The 23,594-nt window shown below is 32.9% G+C and overlaps 1 protein-coding gene across 2 annotated transcripts in view; it reads right to left on the bottom strand.

The window, feature by feature from the left end:
* BNIP3 (BCL2 interacting protein 3) overlaps positions 1–23,294 on the bottom strand; it is a 47,112-nt gene extending 23,818 nt beyond the window's left edge. The window contains exon 1 of one of the 2 annotated variants that reach the window (XM_089713694.1): positions 23,065–23,294. In XM_089713694.1, coding sequence (XP_089569820.1) covers positions 23,065–23,104 — 40 coding nt within the window. In that variant the 5' untranslated portion in view covers positions 23,105–23,294. The remainder of the gene's footprint in view (positions 1–23,064) is intronic. The other variant, XM_089713696.1, reaches the window with a different exon arrangement.
* Positions 23,295–23,594: the final 300 nt, after the last annotated feature.

Below are 23,594 nucleotides of genomic sequence, written 5' to 3'. Positions count from 1 at the left end.
TGGTTTTATGTTTATGACCCTCGAAAAAACTCTTCCCTATCGCTGTTATTTTTAATTTTATAACTCATGTCTTTCTTGAAATAATAGGGGATAGTACCCTTTTTTGGTAATTCATTCAGAATATTCCGCGTTTTTTTATCAAAAGGTTTGATCTTATTTTGTCAAATTATTTTATTAGAATTTTTTAGTGTATGTATCCAGTCTTTGTGAACCAAGAATTTTTGTTTGTAGAAAGTATAATCAAGATACATATTTATTTCACGGCATATATTATCAAGGTATTTCTTCCGGGTGTAAGATTTGCTACTTGACGGTAATGACAAAAAATTACAATGAGGAAATTGTGAGCTTATTTGTTTCAGATAACTATTTATTTTAACTTCATTTAAATATCTATTTTTATGGGTTTCCAGTATGGTTATATTAAGGTTGCTTAAATTTTTTAGTACAGCTGCTAGTTCAGTCATAATATGCAACGGATTTGTGTCATGCTCTCCTACACTTAACAAAATATGATCTGAAGCACTAAAGTTATTGTTGTAGCATGATTCCAATATTTTTCCTGTGTCAGCAAATGGTTTTGTCATTGAAAATATTTCATATTTTTCATAGGAGGTATTTATCCTAGATGTGATAAGCCGGCATGCTAATCCTGAGCATTGTTGACCACCAAAAATAAATAGTCTTTTTTTAATTTCATTTCTGTTTGTAAGGTTTTCATTATTGTTATTTATATTCAAAGTATTTTCAGTTTCCATAACCAATTGTTTATTGAAATTCAGACAGTCTATTTGCCTATCTTGCCGATCGCCACTATCTATAACATCAACTTGATCAAAGTCTATTCTACGTTTTGTTTTCATTATCTTTAAGGAGCGAAATTGATTTTTAATTCCGCTACTATTCGGTTCGTTATAAATTTTATTAAATGTGAAAAATTTTCTTTCCAGATCAACAATATTTTGGTTAATCTATTGTTTTCTAATATTAATTCCTCGATTTCATTATTTGCACTCTCTAGTTGAATTTGTAGGGTTTGAATTTTTTCATTTAAATCTTGAATATCAACACATGTGGAAAGGTCTGGTAAGCTTCTGGCATTTGTTCCATCTGATAAGAAGGATAGTTCAAATGAGTTATTTTGTTTGTAGCTTTTCCTTCGCCGTTGTGTCACATGTTCTAAATCCATTTTACCTTTTTATCTCTTTTTATTTATATTGATGAACTTAATATTGCTATGTATTTAAGTTTTAAAACTATTCAAATATAGATATTATGTTACAATTAATTTTTAATACAAACATAATCGATTATATTAGTGTTATTATTGTCAATAATTTAAACTATTATACAAATAATAAAATATAATAATTATGCCAATAAGATAAAATGTTAATAACAATAATAGCAATTTTCAATCAAAACAATGTTTAAATTAGTTTAATGTAAATCTAGTATACAATCAATAAAATATAAAAAAGATTTTAATAACAATTTTTGATTATATTTAACATTTAGTGTCCTTGTGGTTTCGTAATATGAAGAAAAAAAAAAAAAAAAAAAAAAACGTTTATAATCTTAGATTCCGTGCAGTCTTGAACTCGAGTCAAGTTAGTGTTCCACTTAATGTCCGGTCCATAGAAATCTAAATAACAAGACACATAGAAGTGCTTTATTGTCATAATTCGTATGAAAACCGCTGTCGCCAAAATCAACACATTCAAACCGAAAGCTAAACAGTACACACAAGTAAACTATGCCTTTTATTGGACAGCTCGATTTTAGTGAAAACTAACTTAACTATTAAATTAAGCTTTTGAATATGTATCCTAACGCACGAATTTACGGTTTATTTTAGAATAACATCCCTAAGTATATGAGACTTTTTGCTCCAATACGAACAAACGTGATAATAAGAATGGTAGACTGTGTCATTCATTGTTATTTCGATTACTATGGTGACACTCGTAATACTTGTAAATATTCTATAATTTTAAGGAAAAACGGCATTATTTCTAAAAAAAAATATTTTCCGATGAAATAGTATTCCTTTATAAGTATAATTACAACTTGTGGAAGAATTTCCGCAATGGGAATTGCTGAAACACACCATGTATACACTCATACGTCTCCAGAGCAACTGAACAGTGACGAATGCAACTGGTGATGTGCAAATCACCTGAGTGGCGACAAGGTCACGCACGCTTACGACTTCTAGTGTCTTGTTATTTAGATTTCTATGGTCCGGTCACTTATCAGATGTGCTATCGTCGTTCACAAGTTAATTATGAATATTTGATAGATGTCCAGTAGTTTGCGAAATGTCAATAGATGTCATAAAAGTTAGTCAATAGATGTCGCACTATAACACAGCTTCAATTTATCACGTCATATTTATTATTTGTCTTGTCATTGTTGAAGTAAATGTCACTGCCAAATAACATAAGTCATAACACTGTTCTTGGTTTTTAAAATTTTTTTTACTAACGGTTTTATTAGTGCAATTTTATTTGATTCTAGTACAGTTTTAGTTTTTGCACATTGTTTGGTGTTAAAGTTCAGATATGTGATAATAAAATATACTGAGCCTGTGATTTCAATTGAAGTTATTTGAAGAATCCGCATTCACAACGGTAAGCACTGTAAGTCTTGTTATGACTATTTTTATAGTTTTCTCGTATAGTAAGCACTGTGATAACACTAATACTGTAAGTTTAGGTAGAATGCACAAGATTTAACCACTTTGTTACTTATTTTATACACTTTTACTTATTTTTCACGAATAAAAATACGCAGCTCGATGTTGACCCGTTAATGTCAACATGACAATTCCTATGAAATTATAATGAATAAATCGCGTTTAAAATCCGTTAATTTCTAAATGTATGATGTACTCGCGTAAAATCAAGCACATTTATAAAAAGTAAAATATACACATTACATACATAAATATACATTTTTTTTTAAATAAATAATAAATATATAGATCTAAGGAATCATCAAAACCCCAAGGCTACATCTAATGAGGTACACACGTATCAACTTCAATATAGAAGCTAAAAATAACTTCACTTCACGGATATCGATAGAAACCGGGGCAATGATAATTATACTAATTGCTAATGTACTCAGTTCATTGGTAAAACACACAGGTAAAACAGTTGTTTCTTAGATAGGTAACTATAGGTACCTACTATGACTCCACCAGAATTTTTTTAGCAAGTTTTTCTTAGCCCACTATCACTAACCTATGTTACGACTCACGGCACGTAAGTTTAGCGCTCACCTTGAAGTGGAGGGGATCTATTTGAACGAAATAAGGGCGAACTTGCCGTAAAACATTGAAGGTCACCACTAGACCGCGAGTCGCGACTTATAATTTACTTCGTTTGCCATAAAAAGTAATATTAATTTCCGATTTTTCATTATTATCAACACGCTTTTATTAGCTTCACCTGTATGTGTTTTACCGCCTTTTTGAAGTGAAAACTTCTTTAGCGGCGTTGGGTATAAAATCTTAAACTCGCGTCAGGACACGTGACCTGATCGAAAAAGCGTAAGACGGATGGATATCAAACATGCTCAACGTTAATAATCAAGTTTTCACTTCTGCTGGCACTCCCGGAGTGCAACCCGTCTTTTTTTTTAAACTCGATTTTGTCCGATTTTGAACGGGCAGATTTATATCAAACTTTTTAATGTTATCAAGGATCGCATCGGTGATAATACAATTATTTCATGAGTGTATATTGTAAGTTTTTAAACTATATTTATCGCTAGATTTCAGCTCGCGGTTTCAATCGCGTAGTCAAACAAAAACCCGCATTGTTCCCGTTCCCGTGGGATTACCGGGATAAAACCTATCCCTTGTCCTCTCTCAGGTTTCATGCTATCCCTGTACCGAATTTTAGGCGTGAAGAAGAGAAAAATAGACATACATACACTTATTTTCGCATTTATCTACAACCGAAGCCTCTTATGTTATTAACGAAAAATTGTCCGTTCTCACAACTATTAGCTGAATGACTCATACACTAATGTGTAATACGTGACCAACGCCGTGTGTACCTGTATCGCATGTCTCGATTCACGTCGGATTTCTCCTAATTACAACAGGTTATGTAAACATTATATAGTATACAAGTATGTAGGTACTAGGTATGTATATGAAACTCTTGTGGCATAGTATTTGTAAGCGATTGGCCGATTGGTAAGTTTTAAACATATTCTGTAGGTATATGAATGAGAAGATATGAAAAATTTTAAAGTGTAGGGTAAGCACTAAGCAACCGGGCATAGTCAAGTGTCAACTAGTAGTACCGTAAAGTAATCAAAAACAATATTGAGTTATCTTAACTGGTAATTCTACATACACATTGCGTCTTGTGTTTTTAAACATGATTAATTATCACTCCGAAACGGCGAAAGAGATTTTGATAAATTTTACAATTGAGATATCGTTAGCACTTAGCACATAACTACCCTTTATAGTTTATAGTAAAAAACCAAATTCGAAGCGAATGAAATAAGTGAAAAAAAAACCGCAGAAAAATCAATAATCAATAAAAATAATTAGATCACCCATAACCCCAAAAAACAAAGGAAATCCCCATACACACCACACATACAATAGGTACAAGATATGTATGTTTGTTTGTACACAAACGTTAACCTCATTTAACGGAGGTGAAGGGCGAACGTGACGCTGCGCGCGCGCACTCTTTGTTACTATACATGTAAATCGATGACTATTTAGTGCAAAGTGGTGGGAATTACAAAGAAAAACGTGAAAAAAATAAATAAAAACGACGCATCCTTATACCGTTGTATTGAAAAGAGAAAATAAACAATAACGCGTGACAAAGAAAAAAGAAAATGTAAAATAGGTCAAGTAACAATGAAAATAATGAAATGTACAAGTTTTATGTGTCAACTAGATGTCAAATGTCTTAACTTTCATTATAAATTCGTTTAAATTAACACCTATGACGGCGGACGTCACAAAATGGCGCTGAATCGATCCTATTCTTAGTTGAATCACATAGTCACGCAATCTCACATATTCAAAGCATATACCTCGATTTTCTCTCTCTTTCTAAACTACCAACTTTATAGTATCCTTTTTTTCAACTTCATGCAGCGACTACATATTTAATTATTCAGTAAATATTTCTCTCTCTTTCCAACCTACCTACGCAATATAATCTACCTTTCAGCACCATCATACCTGTACGATGATACGCAATCCAAAATAACGTATTTGCACTATGCAATGTGCACTCTATGAATGCGACATTTGATCTATTGCCAAAACCACCTCTTCCGCGCACGTGGACCCCTGGTAGCTGTCACGCCTATTTTTGCCGATGACGTCTTTATGTTTTCCTGGTATTTTTGATAGGCAAAAACAGATTTTGTAACGATATCTCATAAATGTTAATAATATTTTTTTAATGTTAGGACGATAAAATATATCCGCCTCGAAACATCTATAGCTAATGAGTAAATGATATTAAATTAATGAAGTAAGCAGAATATACGTAAATTTTGTGAGTGCATGGCATCATTGAGTTTCTCTGAAATACATGAATTCAATAACTTAAATGAATGCTTTAATACTTTTTATGAATTATTCCAACTGTTTTACAATCTCGGTTTCCCATTTATTAGGATTAAGAGAAACACAGGAAAACCTTACATTAATTGGATAACCAAAGGTTTGAAGAAATGTTGTGTACGAAAGCGACTACTATATTTAAAAAGTATATATCACAGAAAAACATTTATAAATAGTTGGGGTTATTATATAAAATACAAAAATATTCTAAAAAGGTGCATTCTTAAGTCAAAGCAAATTCAATGTGAAAAAATTATTAAATTATCAAAAAATAAAAATAAGGCTTTATGGCACATGATATCTAATAATATTAATGACGAAAACAATATTAAAGAAATAGAAGAGATTGTAGTCAATAATAATGTATACAACTCAATGAATGATATATGTGAACAATTTAATAACTTTTTTATTAACATAACAAATCAAACGAATTTTAAATACGATGCAACTCAAATAAAAACGACATTGACTACGGAAAAATGTAAAACTATCTGGGGGCACGGCAGTGCCCCCGCCAAGTCGAGCAAAAAAAAAGCGGCACGGCCGTACCATCCTTTTCTCGAAGCAATTCGGGCCTTTTTCGACCCCCTATAATTCGGTTGTGGATAAAGCAAGAAACCTGAATCTTCAGTAACTAATCCGGCATTGTATAAACACGGAATATTTAAATTTTCAGTCAATTTGAACCAGTAGTTTAAGAATGACAACTTGTTAAAGTTTCTAAATTTTGTCACTCACTGACTCACCGATCATCAAAAGTCCAAGGCACTTCTAGCAGACTTAGAAGCTTTATATTTGGAATACATATAGAGTTTAGTGTCTTAATTATGGGAAAACTTAAATATTTTGTAATTTCGGTCCAGTTTTCCAAATACACCAACTGCATCAATAACTTTGTAATCCCATATAAATATATGGGATTACAAAGTTATTTATGCAGTTGGTGGTTGGTGGTGGTATCAAAAAGAAAGGCTCTACAAAAAGAAGTGAGATCCCATCAAAAACATCCTGTAAAAAACCCAAGTCTCGCAGCTCAGTCTTTCTACCGTCAAAAGTTGTGAGATCCATGTAATACCAAGTCGGTTAATCTATTTAGTGTCTACTTAAAGGACCTTCTGTCTTAAGTTATTACATAAGTTATTATCATGCCAATATTAAAAATATTTAACGTTTTAAAGAAATAGATCGACTTGGACATCGCATGAAAACAAAATGAATATTACAATATTATATTAGATTCTTTAGTCTCTCGCGCCTCACGCGATTGAAACTCTCGTTCCTGTTGGTCGCTGGCCCGTCGTGCTGTGTAGTGTGATACATACTAATAATCAAATCAAGCGATGTCCAAGTCAATCTATTTGTTTAAAACGTTAAATATTTTTAATATTGGCATGATAATAACTTATGTAATAACTTAAGACAGAAGGTCCTTCAAGTAGACACTAAATAGATTAACCGACTTGGTATTACATGGATCTCACAACTTTTGACGGTAGAAAGACTGAGCTGCGAGACTTGGGTTTTTTACAGGATGTTTTTGATGGGATATTCTTGACACCAACAAGCAGTGACGAAATTCTAAAAGTAATAAAATCCCTAAATAACACGAATGCCGTAGGAACAGACGGTATTAGTACAAAAATATTAAAGGCTTCCAGTGTACATATTTGCAAACCGTTATCCTTTCTTGTCAATTTATCTATGGAGCAAGGAACTTTTCCTAATGTTCTAAAAACATCAGTTATAAAACCGTTATATAAAAAAGATGATCCAAAAGATATTAAAAACTACAGACCGATAGCACTAATTCCAGTTTTATCTAAGATATTTGAAAAGGTAATTTTAGAAAGATTTCAAAATTATGTTGATAAAAACAAGATATTATGTCGGGAACAGTTTGGATTTAGAAAAAATAGTTCTACTTCTTTAGCATGCTTCGACATGATGAAAGAAATTATTCAAGCCTTTATTGAAAAAAAACCAGCAGCCACCATATTCTTAGATATGAGCAAAGCATTTGATTTTGTGGACCATCAATTACTCTTGTTTAAGTTGGAGTAATATGGGATAAGAGGAATTGCTAAAGAATGGGTAGCAAGTTACTTAAATGATAGATATCAGTATGTGGAGATTCATAAAATGATAAATCAAACACGAAATTCATATAGGTCAGAGAAAAAAGTTAATAAATCAGGTGTACCACAAGGAAGTGTGCTCGGCCCATTTTTATTCCTCTTATATATTAACGATTTACCGAGATCAGTGAAACACAAAACAGTTTTATTCGCAGACGACACTACCCTTATTGTTAAATGCACGGATAAAAATACATATGAGAGAGATATAAATACAGCATTACATAATATAGTAAAATGGTTACAAAATAATAATCTGAAAATAAACTTAGTAAAAACAAAAATAATTCAATATTATACAAAGAATTGCACCAAACTTAATCTAGATATAAAATGTAATGATCAAGTAATCGAACAGGTAAAACACCATAAATTCTTAGGAGTTCTGGTAGACGAAGGTCTAAAATGGGACAGTCATATTGAATATATTTGTGATAGGATAAATCGTTTCGTTTACGTATTACGTCGCCTAAGAGATACTGTATCTATGAATGCTGCAATAAATGCCTACCATGCATATATATCGTCGATACTATCTTACGGAATAATTCTTTGGGGACAGTCTTGCGAGGTGCGGAAAGTATTTGTGGCACAAAAGAAATGTATCCGAGCCCTGTGCGGACTACATCAAAGGGACAGTTGCAAACCAATGTTCGGTAAATTACGTATCCTTACACTGACCTGCATATATATAAGAGAAGTATGTTTATTTGTTAAATACCACCCAGAATATTTTAAAAAGAAAGGAGAAGTAAATTCGCATATGTTAACGAGGTATCAAAATAAACTGCACTTTCCAACATGTAGAATCAAGCAAAAAATAGTGTGATATTTATGACTATTACAATATATAATAAAATACCGGATAACTTTAAGGATCTCCCAGTAAATATATTTAAGAAGAAACTGACGAAATGGTTAATGGAGAAACAATTTTATGATATTCAAGAACTTATTACATTGCGGACTCTGTGACAAGGAAGAATTAGTGACGTTTAACAATAGTGATTAGTGACGCGAAGAATTTGTGTAGTGTTGGTGTAGTGTAATTTAACTTATTTCCATTTAAATATTTGCACACCCAGAAAGTGGGTAGAATGTATTAGCGCGTTAACATTGTAATAACACCTTTTTTGTAACTACATTCTTGTAAATAAATGAAATTTGAAATTTGAATTTGAAAGTAACTTCTTGGCCTGCTTCCACCCTGGTAGACTTTTTTATAAGTTTTTCAATATTTTTACAGTTATTTCTCCAAAATCCTAATCAACTAAAAAATTATTTAGTTCTGAAGTTGGAAAATGGTGTGAAAAACTCATCAAAGACACGCTTCAGTAGAGTTAATGAAAACTAGTATAATAAGAGCCGTCTACTGTATAGTGTATGGTAGCATCATAATCATATTTAATAAATTGATATTATATTTAAAAAACACGCTTAAACTCTAAGAAATTACTGTATGTACCTTTTTGCTTTTTAGACTATCAAATTAATACATAAATATTATGTACTAAAATCTCAGTACGAAAGGTTTTTACAGAGACTTGAACAATGTGAACTTTTTCCTAAATTTGTCACAAAATAACCTAAAAACCAATTTTGAAAATTCATTTATTCCTAAAGGTATTTTAGCTATTTCATTCCAACCTGTGATTCCAACCCACTCAAAACCTCATCGGCGCAAACTTGTCAACAATATGACACATACATTTAAATAAATCACAGTCCAATATTATCATGCACTAGTAGAGCAAGTGTAAACATTTTAATAATGACGATATGAAATCAGGAGTTTATCAGAACGTTCCCCGTCGAAGGTCACTTGACGAATGAGGCTTGCGTGCGTTGATCGTGGGATTTATATTTTGGAATTTGTGATATTTTCGGGTAGATTTCAATTTGATGCGTGATTGAAAAAATTTAAAATGGTCGATTTATATCATAGTTCGTGTTGTACATAGTTATATTATTTAGAAATTCGCAACAATAATTTATACGTGAAATAATCACACGAAAATCTAAGCAAAAGTAGCTTTAAAATTTGCCATAGTTACAATATTCATAGGTTATATTTTAGCCATATCATGTTATTATAATTACTATGTAATACGGATAGTCTCAATCGAAATTGGCTGCCATGACAAAAATAATCTAATTGAGTTAAAAAAAAACAGGAGGTTTTCAATTCGATTGTATTGCACATATTTTGGTTTATTACTGCATTTTTACCGATTTTGACGTTTCTTTTTTTATTTGAAAGCCAAAGGTACCTTCCTGCTGGTCAGATCGTCGCCTTACTTCATGACGTGATGGTATTGCCATGACAACCATGATGGCCTTGAAATTTTACTCTCAACGCGATTAAAGTTTCACTTCAAAAACAAAACACACGTCACATACGTACAGGTATGTACGTAGGTACTATACGTACTTGCGTCTATAATTACAATTATTATGTGAGCAAACATGTTTTCGCCGTTGCATGACGATATTTATTATAGGCAAAAGTAACGCGTAGATTTTTGTGTTAGGTACTTTTAATAGACTGTGGCGTGGTTTTAAAATCTATACTAATATTATAAAGCTGAAGAGTTTGTTTGTTTGAGCGCGCTAATCTCAGGAACTGGTCTTATTTGAAAAATTATTTCTGTGTTAGATAGCCCATTTATCGAGGAAGGCTATAGGCTATATACTATTATAAAGGCGAAAGTTTGTAAGGATGTATGGATGTATGGATGTATAGATGTATGGATGTTTGTTACTCTTTCACGTAAAAACTACTGAACCGATTACAATGAAATTTAGCACACATATAGAGGGTAACTTGGATTAACACATAGGATAGTTTTTATCCCGGAAATCCCACGGGGACGGGGACTATGCGGGTTTTCCTTTGCAAACGCGGGCGAAGCCGCGGGCGGAAATCTAGTAGGCTATATAATATCAATTATCATCACGCAGACCAACAGGAGCGGAGCAATGCGGGTAAAACAGCACAGCACAGCTAGTATAAATATCAAAGTTTATGAGGATGGATGGTCTATGTATATGAATGAATTCTGACCCACCTGCTCCGTTGCCCGCTCTAATATAAAAAAAAATGAATTCTTGTTACTTTCAAAATCAAGTCAGATACGGATTTTCATTATGTACAATGTACATACTACATACTTGGCAATGATGTAGCTTATATACTAGAATATTATATTTCTATGCGCTTATCTCAGGAACTACTGTATCGATTTCAAAAAATCTTTCACCGTTTTTATTTCTCACTTTCGTAGTACATAATAAAAGTGAACTCTTTTCTTATGTATTTCCGAACGATGTTTTCCTTCACCGATTACTTACAGCAGTTATATTTAAATATGAAATTTCTTTACCTTTTTTAATTTTATTCACATACAATACTATATTTAACACTGTAGTATTTAGATAAAAGGTGGACTACATAATATAATTTTTCTTCAAGGCCGTAGGCCTTTTTGCGTATCAAATTTTTATGACGTTTATTCAATTCTTTTTAAATTCGACATTGAAATTGAAATCCATACTTGCTATCGGGTTTAAATTACTAGAATTGTAAAATTTTCAACGATAAGTTATAATACAAGGCCATTTCACAAATGTGTGTATGTACATAATATATATGTAAACCACTGTACCTATCTAGTTGAAATTTTCATAAACAAAGCCTTTCTTATTAAAATATTATTATCGGATGATCAGAATTTGATAATTATATGCTCTATGTGTAATATAAAATATCTAAATGTTTATGCAAGTTTGTAGCTACTTTAGACAAAAACTACTCTACCGAATTTGATGAAATTTATCATTTACATAGACGATTTATTTTGACTTTAATACAGTCTGTTGTACATAAAGGAAACCTTACAGTTACTTACAAAGTAAAGGAAGAGCACAACTTATTTGGCGGCCTTATCACTTATAAGTGATCTCTTCCAGGCATACAGAGTAAAAGGTAACAAGCAAAAAGATCAATATAGATGACACATGCAAAACCGCGGTGTAAAACTAGTACAACAACATAAGCCGCTGCACTGTCATCAACATTACTAGGACTTCATAAACAGCAGACGGTGTGCTTGCATTTCATAAACTATAAAGTATAAACCCATTGTCCTCTGGCGTGCTGATAATTCTCGTCGTGATGAAAACACGAGGAAAGTTAAATATTATCATTGTTTTTATACTGTTAATAGAATTACATGCAAATAGAAGCGCATAATTTACGTAGATACTGCATCTTTGAAATTATTGAGATGCTCTCATTAATTCTGTATGAATACGCAAAATGAGTCAATTGAAGATTAACTTTATCAAATTCGTACACAAATGTGAAAGAAACGATATGTGTCATAAAAAAAATTGCTAGTGAAAATATCTACTAGCTTTGAAATAATAGATAAATAATATTTAATATTTTTTACCCGCCTTAAATTTTCAGAACAAGATCAAATTTAGATGGATCAAGCAAGGCACAAGCTTTCAAACATTAAAAGATTCATCAAAATCGATTAAACAAAACGAAAATTTTGAAGTAACTGGGATTCAGCCAGATAAACAAAATAATTTGGAAAATCCAAAAGTGCACGCCTCATAATTTTTTTTTAATAAATATTTATTAATTATTATTTTTGTTTATTTAATAACAATTAAACCACATCGAATCAGACCCTGAAAAATGAAAGGGTTCTATTCCTGAGGATACTCAAGCGTAAGAGAAAATAATTTGGAAAATCCAAAAGTGCACGCCTCATAATTTTTTTTTAATAAATATTTATTAATTATTATTTTTGTTTATTTAATAACAATTAAACCACATCGAATCAGACCCTGAAAAATGAAAGGGTTCTATTCCTGAGCATACTCAAGCGTAAGAGAAAAAAAAAGACTCGATTGGTAAAGTATTTCGGTCGCTATCGTGTTAACAAGAAAAAGGATCCGCACATACAGACACACGGACGTCCAAGACAGAACTTTTTTAAAATGTTTTTTAACTAGTTTAAATAACAAAAATGACATCAAAAATATCATGAACGTTAAAAATAGTGTTTTTTCTTAATATGTGTGTGTATGTATTATCTTACAAGTGCAATGTATGATACATAAAGACATTTGAAGTTTGAAAAATCAGATGTTTTGCGCGAAGTGACAGTAGTACCCACCTCAACGCTTCGCTTATGAGGCGTGCAATACAGTGAAATTGAAAACCTCTTTATTTTTGGAAGTCGGTTCACGGTTGAATATAAATACTACACAAGTAAATCAATCTAGTTGTTCGCTATAAAATAAAATGTTTGAAAATTGAAAATACACACTGCTCGTAAAAAAAAACTTACTTTTAGTTACTGAGTCCGGAATAAACGATCGAAATTAACTATAGAAAATTATTATTTTGATAAATAAAGAAAACTGGTCCATCCAACTTTCTCAATCAAGTAATCTTCAAACAAACGTACCAGGGGAGCATAACATACAGAGTGTTGACATTACATGCACATGCACAGAATCACCTTTCGGTATCGAAGGTCGTGCACCGAGACGTCTCGACGGTGGCGGGTCAGCGAACCCGTTATTGTTTGGGCAATGCTCTTGAGGAGTTCTGCGCTCCTGGTACTTTCAGCTCGTTAGTTGGGGTGGGATTTTTGCGCATGCGCGGGAGAACAAAGAAAACTAAATACGTACTAAGAACAAAGAAAACTAAATAAGCACCAAGAATATCTAAGTTGGATAAATTTGAATAAAATTTTTGTATGAGTTTATTGAACTAGCAAGATTCTCCGACTTCATATAATATTGATGTAACTTAACTTTCTACATAACTTCCTAAAGTTAATGTTAAAGTTAATATGTTTTTGTAGTTATTTAAACGACAATATGTGTAAAGTATCTTTTCATGAAATAAAATACACATGTGTATGCTTATCAGTTTTCGAGTTTGCTGTTTAACATAGTACATAGTTGCTTTGTTGAGTCAAGATAACATTGTAATAAATATAATCGATCAACTAACATAATAACGTTGGTTAAAAAATACTACGTTATGAATTTCCTAGCTTCCAAAGGTATAAAACTAACTGTGCCCCGCGGATTTACCCGCATTGCTCCACTCCCATCGGTCTTAGGACTTGATGATATAATATACATAGTCTCTATAGTCTTTCTCAACAATAAGGATATCTAAAAACTGAAGAATTTTTCAAATAGGTTCCTGAGATGAACCGTATAATTTATAATATTAGTATAGACTTTCATGTCACACAGTTTGCAACCAAACAGCTCCGAAACGGCTTGACCGTTTTAATTATTAATTCTCTTGTACCAATTCTGTAGATCTGAGAACAGGTCGTAAACAAAGATAGTTTGGAAAATCCAAAAGTACACGCCTCATAATTTTTTTTTAATAATTATTTATTAATTATTATTTTTGTTTATTTAATAACAATTAAACCACATCGAATCAGACCCTGAAAAATGAAAGGGTTCTATTCCTGAGCATACTCAAGCGTAAGAGAAAAAAATAATTTGGAAAATCCAAAAGTGTACGCCTCATAATTTTTTTTTTAATAAATATTTATTAATTATTATTTTTGTTTATTTAATAACAATTAAACCACATCGAATCAGACCCTGAAAAATGAAAGGGTTCTATTCCTGAGCATACTCAAGCGTAAGAGAAAAAAAAAAGACTCGATTAGTAAAGTATTTCGGTCGCTATCGTGTTAACAAGAAAATCCTCCGCACATACAGACACACGGTCACGGACGTCCAAGACAGAACTTTTTTAAACTGTTTTTTAACTAGTTTAAATAACAAAAATGACATCAAAAATATCATGAATGTTAAAAATAGTGTTTTTTCTTAATATGTGTGTGTATGTATTACAAGTGCAATGTATGATACATAAAGACATTTTAAGTTTGAAAAATCAGATGTTTTGCGCGAAGTGACAGTAGTACCCACGCTTCGCATAAGAGGCGTGCAATATGAGGGTTCATCTTGACAGAGCATTTGCCGGGTCAGCTAGTAATATATTATTCAGTAAGGCTTCCGACTTGCAACGAAAAGTACAGGATGGATGGATGGATGGATGTTTGTTACTCTTTCACGCAAATACTACTGAACCGATTACTATTAAATGTATGTACCTACATACCAGCTGAAGTTTGAAGACCCAAAATAAGCAATCTCGGATTCCCGGAAATCCCACAAGAACGGGAACTATGCGGATTTTTTTGAAAATGCGTGTGAAGCCGCGGGCGGAAATCTAGTGTGCATTACATAGTCGTAATTTTAATTCCCAAATCCATGAAGATATAGTATATGAAGTAACTAGCTTTCCGCCCGCGACTTCGCCCGCTTTGTCTAAAACATAATAAATTATATACAAGAACCTTCCTCTTGAATCACTCTATCTATTACAAAAAACCGCATCAAAATCCGTTGCGTAGTTTCAAAGATTTAAGCATACAAAGGGACATAGGGACAGAGAAAGCGACTTTGTTTTATACTATGTAGTGATAGTGATATTAGTAATCATCTTATAGATCCAGATTATTATCGCGACTTCATTAGCATGCAATAAGCATACATAAAATTACAGTAGGTATTATATCAACTCATTACAATTTATTACAATACAATACATTCCATTCACATAACGATTACAATACGTCATTGTTTTGATGCTTCAAAAGTCCTTTGAGGTCGTAATAAAGTTTTTAACACGCCTTTATGACCTCTTATTTCCAGACAGATTACGAATTTGCCAGTCAGTTCAATTCACGGCGTAAACTGACTGGGAATAAGAAGTACTAATACGGCCCATGAATGCAATCTATGTTTGACTCGATTTTAATTCAAACTTTGTATACTTATCAAGGATAGGTGACAATACAATAAAAAAGTGAAAAGCGTTTTTTTTAGGGTTCCGTAGCCAAAATGGCAAAAACGGAACCCTTATAGTTTCGTCATGTCCGTCTGTCCGTCTGTCCGTCTGTCCGTCTGTCACAGCCGATTTACTCGGAAACTATAAGTACTACAGTGATGAAATTTGATGGGAATATGTGTTGTATGAACCGCTACAAAAATATGACACTAAATAGTAAAAAAAAGAATTGGGGGTGGGGCCCCCCATACATGTAACTGAGGGATGAAATTTTTTTTTTCGATGTACATACCCGTGTGGGGTATCAATGGAAAGGTCTTTTAAAATGATATAAAGTTTTCTAAAAAACATTTTTCTTAAAGTGAACGGTTTTTGAGATATCAGCTCTCAAAGTCGTAAAAAGTATGTCCCCCCCCCTCTATTTTTATAACTACGGGGTATAAAATTCTAAAAAAAATAGAGGTGATGCATGCTAATTAACTCTTTCAACGATTTTTGGTTTGATCAAAGTATCTCTTATAGTTTTTGAGATAGGTTGATTTAACTGTAATTTATTATATTTGCTGCTACGGAACCCTTTGTGCGCGAGCCCGACTCGCACTTGGCCGGTTTTATTCTTAATTAGATTTATTTACAATTTTTGTCTGTCTGGATCACAGATCGGTGTCAATACTATCATGAGTCAAGTCATGAGTTGAGAATCCCTACTTCCCTACTAATATTATGTACTAGATTTCCGCCCGCGGCTTCGTCCGCGTTTGCAAAGGAAAACCCGCATAGTTCCCGTTCCCGTGGGATTTCCGGGATAAAAACTATCCTATGTGTTAATCCAAGTTACCCTCTATATGTGTGCTAAATTTCATTGTAATCGGTTCAGTAGTTTTTACGTGAAAGAGTAACAAACATCCATACATCCATTCATCCGTACAAACTTTCGCCTTTATAATATACATATATTAGAATGTTAGATATTAGATTATAAATGCGAAAGTAACACTGTCTGTCTGTCTGTTACGCTTTCCCGCTTAAACCTCTCAACCGATTTTGATGAAATTTGGCATAGACAATCTTTAGACCTAGAGAAAGAACATAGGCTACCTTTTATCAAAACACAACGCGGGCGAAGCCGCGGGCGGAAGCTAGTTATATATAAATTATAAACGTGAGCAAAACCGTGTGCCTACAGTTAGTTAATATTTGTCAAGTATGTAATTTCATACAACACTAGCGATTCACCTTGATTTGTTTATTGCAACATGATATGTATGTATTATGTTTCGACTTGATTGATGTTTCAATCTCAATTTAATTATTAATTCTTTTACAATATTATTATATCTATATTAATATTATAAAGTTGAAGAGTTTGTTTGTTTGTTTGTTTGTACGCGCTAATCTCAGGAACTACTGGTCCGATTTGAAAAATTCTTTCGGTGTTAGATTGCCTATTCATCGAGGTAGGCTATATCATCATGCTTAGACCAACAGGAGAGCAATGCGGGTAAAACCGCGGGGAACAGCTATATGATTGCAAATAATCTAAGAACGAACACAATGGCCTATTATTTAATAACAAGATCTAAATATAGCTCAACTCAATACACGTATATTTAGTATGTCGGTCATTCAATTACTCTGAATTGGTTTAACTATTGTAATCGGATAACTGCAATCAAAACTATTATTATAAGATGTCTTTTTGTTTGTTTGAGATCGAAGTAAACTACTATCCTACTAAAACAATTGTTGTTCTATTTTATTTCAGTATCACTACCACTACATTGTATAAAACAAAGTCGCTTTCTCTGTCCGTATGTCCCTATGTATGCTTAAATCTTTAAAACTACGCAACGGATATTGATACGGTTTTTTTTAATAGATAGAGTGATTCAAGAGGAAGGTTTTAGTATATAATTTATTATGTTTTAGACAAAGCGGGCGAAGCCGCGGGCGGAAAGCTAGTTTTTCATAAATACGAAAGTATTTCATCTATCACGGCGTAACACAGATCGATTGTATGGTGTGATTTTTGCATTAGATAGGCTATTTTTACCGCGATTAAATTGGCTATATACTAGCTGCGCACAGCGATTTCACCCGCGTTGCTCCGCTTCTGTTGATCTTAGCGTGATGATATGTAGCCTATAGCCTTCCTCGATAAATGGGCTATCCAACACCGAAAGAATTGTGCAAATCGGACCAGTAGTTCCTGAGATTAGCGCGTTCAAACAAACAAGCAAACTCTTCAGCTTTATAATATTAGTAAGTATAGATTTCGTTATTATCCAATACTTTTTTATAAAAACCGGGATTTTAGAAAAGTCTATCAATTACAAATAGTTTTTTTTTTATCTTTTCGATTATAATACAGTTTCTCTTTAGGAAAGAGCCAAGCATTTACTAAAAAAATAGTAGAAGTCAATAGGTTCAAAACGTATTCAACAGTATAGGCACTCACCATACATTAAACTGCTAAACCTAAGTTGATAAGTTTAATCCTATATTAGCACTTTACATAATAGTACTGATAACAACCAGTGGTTGATAAGACGACCTTGTTCCTTATCGCGTTTAGGTTCTAAATACTGGGGTAGAGCATATTATATTGAACTAGAGGTCCGCCCCGACTTCGCCCGTGGTACATATTTCGCAATAAAAGGTAGCCTATGTCCTTTCTCTGGTATCAAAATATCTCCATACCAAATTTCATGCAAATTGGTTCAGTAGTTTAGGCGTGATTGAGTAACAGACAGACAGACAGAGTTACTTTCGCATTTATAATATTATAGTATGGATTAGATATAGCTGACAGTTTAGGATGTTAGTTAAAATTGAGTCTATGTACAAATAAACTATGGACTATGGTGGTGTAAACAAATGAATCTATATATAAAAAATTTGCTGCCAGACCATAAATATAAAATAATGCATATTATAATATGAATTCTAAGTGTGATATATCTATGAAAAACTATTTGTAGAAATACGATTTTAGCAATTCTTGTTCAGAGTATGATATCCCAAAATTTTGGAATACAACAGAACCATTTAGAATTACAATATCATTAAGGCAATTTTTAAAGATTTTTTTTAATTTTTCAGTCAAAAACACGCGAGCAAAACAAAAATAACTGGCTTTATCTAGAACAAACATATCTATTGGGTCGATAAAATCACACAACTTAAAATTACGCATGTTCTCTATTCTATTAACTAGCGACCCGCCCCGGCTTCGCACGGGTGCAATAATGATACTAAATATACACTACAGAAAAACTGAGAAAGTTGTATATAAAAACATAGCGGCCCGCTCCGGCTTCGCGCGGGTATAAAATACATAGCCGGGCGGCCGCGGCCGGCCGGTACCGCCGCAAACGCTACGTCCCGCAATTTTTAAATCTGTCATATCTTCGAAAATATTCACTTAAATCATACGGTGTAAAAGGCCATATAGATCTATATTAAATGAACAATGTATTCAAGGTATTTAATTGGTTAAGGATTAATGCTGTATTGGTTAAAATAGCATCGAAAATTAGCCATTATTTGTCGTAAAAAGTAAATGACAAAAAAAAGTTATTGTGGGTTATCCATAAGAGATAGACATATACCATCGCGGACTTTTCTGTAGACCTTTTCAATGTGTATAATACTTAGTACATTATTTTGATAAAACTCGTAGGGTTCAGCCTGCGTTTGCAATGTAAGCGGAAAAAATGTAATTTTTCACGACATCACATTAGAAACCTCACAAATAACAGTACTTCTCCACTATTTAATGGATGTTATTATACATAAAAACCTTCCTCTTGAATCACTCTATCTATTAAAAAAAACCGCATCAAAATCCGTTGCGTAGTTTCAAAGATTTAAGCGTACAAAGGGACATAGGGACATAGGGACAGGGAAAGCGACTTTGTTTTATACTATGTAGTGATATGTAACAAACATGCATACACCCTCACAAACTATCGCATTTATAACATTACCTCACAAGGATCTCACAGTATACTGTATATGTCGCCGTCATCTGTTTGAAATTTGAATCTGCTATTTGATTCAATTGAATGACTAGGCCGAACGTTGTTTTAATAAGCTCCTATTTCTGTATAGTTTTAAAAAAACACGAACCGAACCTAACCCACCCCCTTATCCGAACCAACTTTGCTAATTGCTAATTGACGTTCAGTCAAGACGTTGAACGTTACATTCAACAACTTGACGGGTTGTCCATTAGTCATTCAATTAAATGTCATCATTCAATGAAGTCGCGTCCGCGTTAAAATGTAGAAGCCCTTCGGGCTAACATTGAGAAACACCACACAAAAAAAAAAATTCAATGAAGGTGCTAGTCATTCAATCAAATAGCAAATTTAACTAGATGACTACGACGTATATATCATCTTACATCACTCCATACACGCACAAATAAATCGCAATCTATATTGTCCTCTATTCTATTAATATGTCCGTCTGTCGGTCAGCAACAGCTACACAGGATACGGGCCCACTTGAGACCGTTTAGGGACCCACAGGGGGGCGTGGGTCAATGGACTGGGTGCGATTGGTATAATAATATTAAATAACAATAAATATATAGAATGGAAAAGGAGGAAAAAAGAGCGTGTGTGCGCACGTGGGACGTGTCAGAAGTGAAACATCTTTGGCAAAATTCAAGGATACCAAAATCGTCGCCTTATTGCATGACGTGACGGTATTGCCATGACGCGATATTTTTAAGTATTTTTTTAATATATTCATAAACACAAAACAAACTAATAAAACGGTTTTTAAAATACATACCACAAAATTAACTAACAACAACAAAAATTCTTATTCACGCGTTACATTCATTCATTTTAGATATTTTTTGTTCTATTTCCCGATGGCACTTTATCATGCATGATGGCAATTCATCAGCACCCACTATCATAGAACGGTTAAAAAATTTTCCCAAGCCACACAGTAGAATTCCATACCAAATTCTTAAACCTACAAAGATTGAACAACAAAAAAATCATATACACACACACATACTCGTGCATAGATATCACTAACACACACACACAAACACCTAGCGGGCAAATCATTTGAGAGAAATGTAACAAACACACACCCATCAAACTTATAACTATTTTAGTATAGAGATATAATTATATGGATTTGATGTTTCAATAATAATAAATTCTATATGAACCAATATACCAGTCCATCTAACACCCCCTTCCATAACCCAGTTTTATTCATTTCTATTGTTCTGCAATAGTCCTACATTGGCCGCGGACTGCCCAGGGCTGTATCTCTATAGTGCAGTCATGGACAGGCTGCGGCTGGTGTCCCACAACACATTAAATTCTCTAAAGGGCCTCTGCGTGTTGGACCTGTGTCCCCACATAAGCCTTCCAAAGGACTGGGTATCTTCCTTCTGGTGGTACCCGTCTATTATGGAGAGAGATATAAATTCTATATTATTATTGACACAACAAATCACCCGAATACACATGCTACTTGCTTATCTCATGCTATCCTGTTACTTTAAATAAATAATACACTACATTGTACATTTATAAGTGCTTTGTTTATCTATCTACACTAATATTATAAAGAGGAAAACTTTCTTTGTTTGATTTTAATGAATAGGCTCATAAACTACTGGACCGATTTAAAAAATTCTTTCACCATTCGAAAGCTACATTATCCACGAGTAATATTGGCTATATATCATCATGCTAAGACCAACAGGAGCGGAGTAATACGGGTGAAACCGCGCGGCACAGCTAGTGGTATATAATTTGGTCTTAAACAAGTTATACACGCGGCATTGCTCGCACATCCTGGAAATAAGTTGCTTGTACAAAATTTTATATCATTCAAGCTGTGCTGTGCAGTTTTACCCGCATTGCTTCGCTCCTGTTGGTAGCGTGATGATATAGAGCCTACACCCTTCCTCGATAACTGGTCTGTCTAACACTGACAGAATTTTTAAAATCGGACCAGTAGTTCCTCAGATTCAAGGCGCGTTCAAAATAACAAACAAACTCTTCAGCTGTATAATAGTAGTATAGATAATACACTACAAAAATAAATATTATTGAGATAAATGCTCTATTTCCACCAAATAAAGATAAGAATAATATATTAATATGGTTTTGTTTAAAAAAACGCATACTTTGTTTTTTTAATATTTATAAAAGACTAGCGGTCCGCCCTGGCTTCGCCCGTGGTACATATTTACGTTTTCTCCACATAAGAACCATCGTTGTACTCCAAGGAATATAATAAAAAAAGAATTATCAAAATCGGTCCACCTGTTCACGCGTGATGGAAAACGACCATTTCATTTTTATATAATGTATATAGATTCATTGGATAAACCTAAATTGTTTAACCATTAAGATTCGTCATTCTGATAAAAAGTAGGTATTTAAAATTTTATATATTTTATAAAATACTAGACGTGCCTCACTGTTTTACCCGCATTGCTCCGCTCCTATTGGTCTTAGTGTGGTGATATAATATATCTAGCCTTTCTCGATAAATGGGTTATCTAACACCGAAAGAATTTTCAAATCGGATCAGTATTTCCTGAGATTAGGGCATTTAAACAAACAAACACTTCAGCTTTATAATATTTTATTTTATTATAAAATATTTTGCCATTAATGATACCTAGAGTTGAAAATTTACTACTTTGTTTACAGGTGTGGTTAAGTAATTAATATTTTTATTCTTTTAAAATGATTTCAACGATTAGTTATTTTTTTTATTTACATTTTATAAAATGCATGGAATATATTTAGAAATACAAATACATAATATGATTGCTTCCAAAATTCCATACTAGAAAAAGAAATGATATATTATTGCCAATTTTTCTGATATAACATACATAATTGGTCTTCTATAATTTATAAATATATTTTTAAGTTATTTTTATCCAAATGATACAAGAAACAAATTTATAACAAACAACATATCGATTTTTTATACTTTCACCAAATGGACATACGTTGCAAAATCGACCACGATACCAGGAACACATAAACGCAAGAAGATATCATGTTTACATCATTCAATCGTATGTCTCGTGCAAATGCGTTACAATTTTATATCAATAATATCTATTCAGCTCCCTGACCTCGACATTTCGAAGTCAATGAATGTCTAATGCCTACGTGCGAATACCTAAGCCCAAGGACGAAACTCGTAAACAAAGAGCGTATGTTGTGAAATTGTAATAAAACTGCGCAATTGAAAACATAACGTCCATTTTCATTTATCGAAGCTATAAATAGATTCGTAAACAGTGTTAACTCGATATCCTTGATCGAAAACAAGAAAAAAGCGTTAGTCACACACTGAACGACCATTGTTTGTATACAAATTCCACTTACCACTTAAATCTTCGAGCGTATTCAGCTTTCGAGCGGCCATTCTCGCCTTCTCTCTATGCACTTTACTCAAAATAAACTTTTTCTATGAAATTTTCACTTGAAATAAAAATTTCGAGAACTTTTGCGTAGCTACTGCGTATATACGGACCGGACGAACGATTTCACGGACGCCTTTGTTATGTTTTGAAATGCGAAATTTTCTTGTTGACAGTTTTTTTCTGCGGGGATGTCTGACGATATTTTAGACCAATAGACACAGGATATGAAAATACCAAAAGCTGATTGGCTACTTTCGAGTGAAAGAAAACATGACGAATATTGCAATAGTAAAAAAAGAAAAAAAAATGATACGGAATCAAATTATTATTAAATTAAATTCCTTGTAGAGAAATAGTAAAAAACCATCAGTTATTTATGATATTAATTTGTGTACATTTTACAAAGCGAAGCGATTTAACTCAAATGAATGCTTTAACCAGTAGCTGGTCCGAGCTGTCAGACTGACGCGTGAGATCTCTGTCCGACGCTAT

The sequence above is a fragment of the Colias philodice genome, chromosome 31 (genome assembly GCF_061535455.1).
Source record: "Colias philodice isolate Cphi_HAF_F1 chromosome 31, ilColPhil1 Martin Lab GWU primary, whole genome shotgun sequence".
Lineage (NCBI taxonomy): Eukaryota > Metazoa > Arthropoda > Insecta > Lepidoptera > Pieridae > Colias > Colias philodice.
Note: the sequence above shows the minus strand (reverse complement) of the source record. Positions and strands in the feature narration are given on the sequence as shown.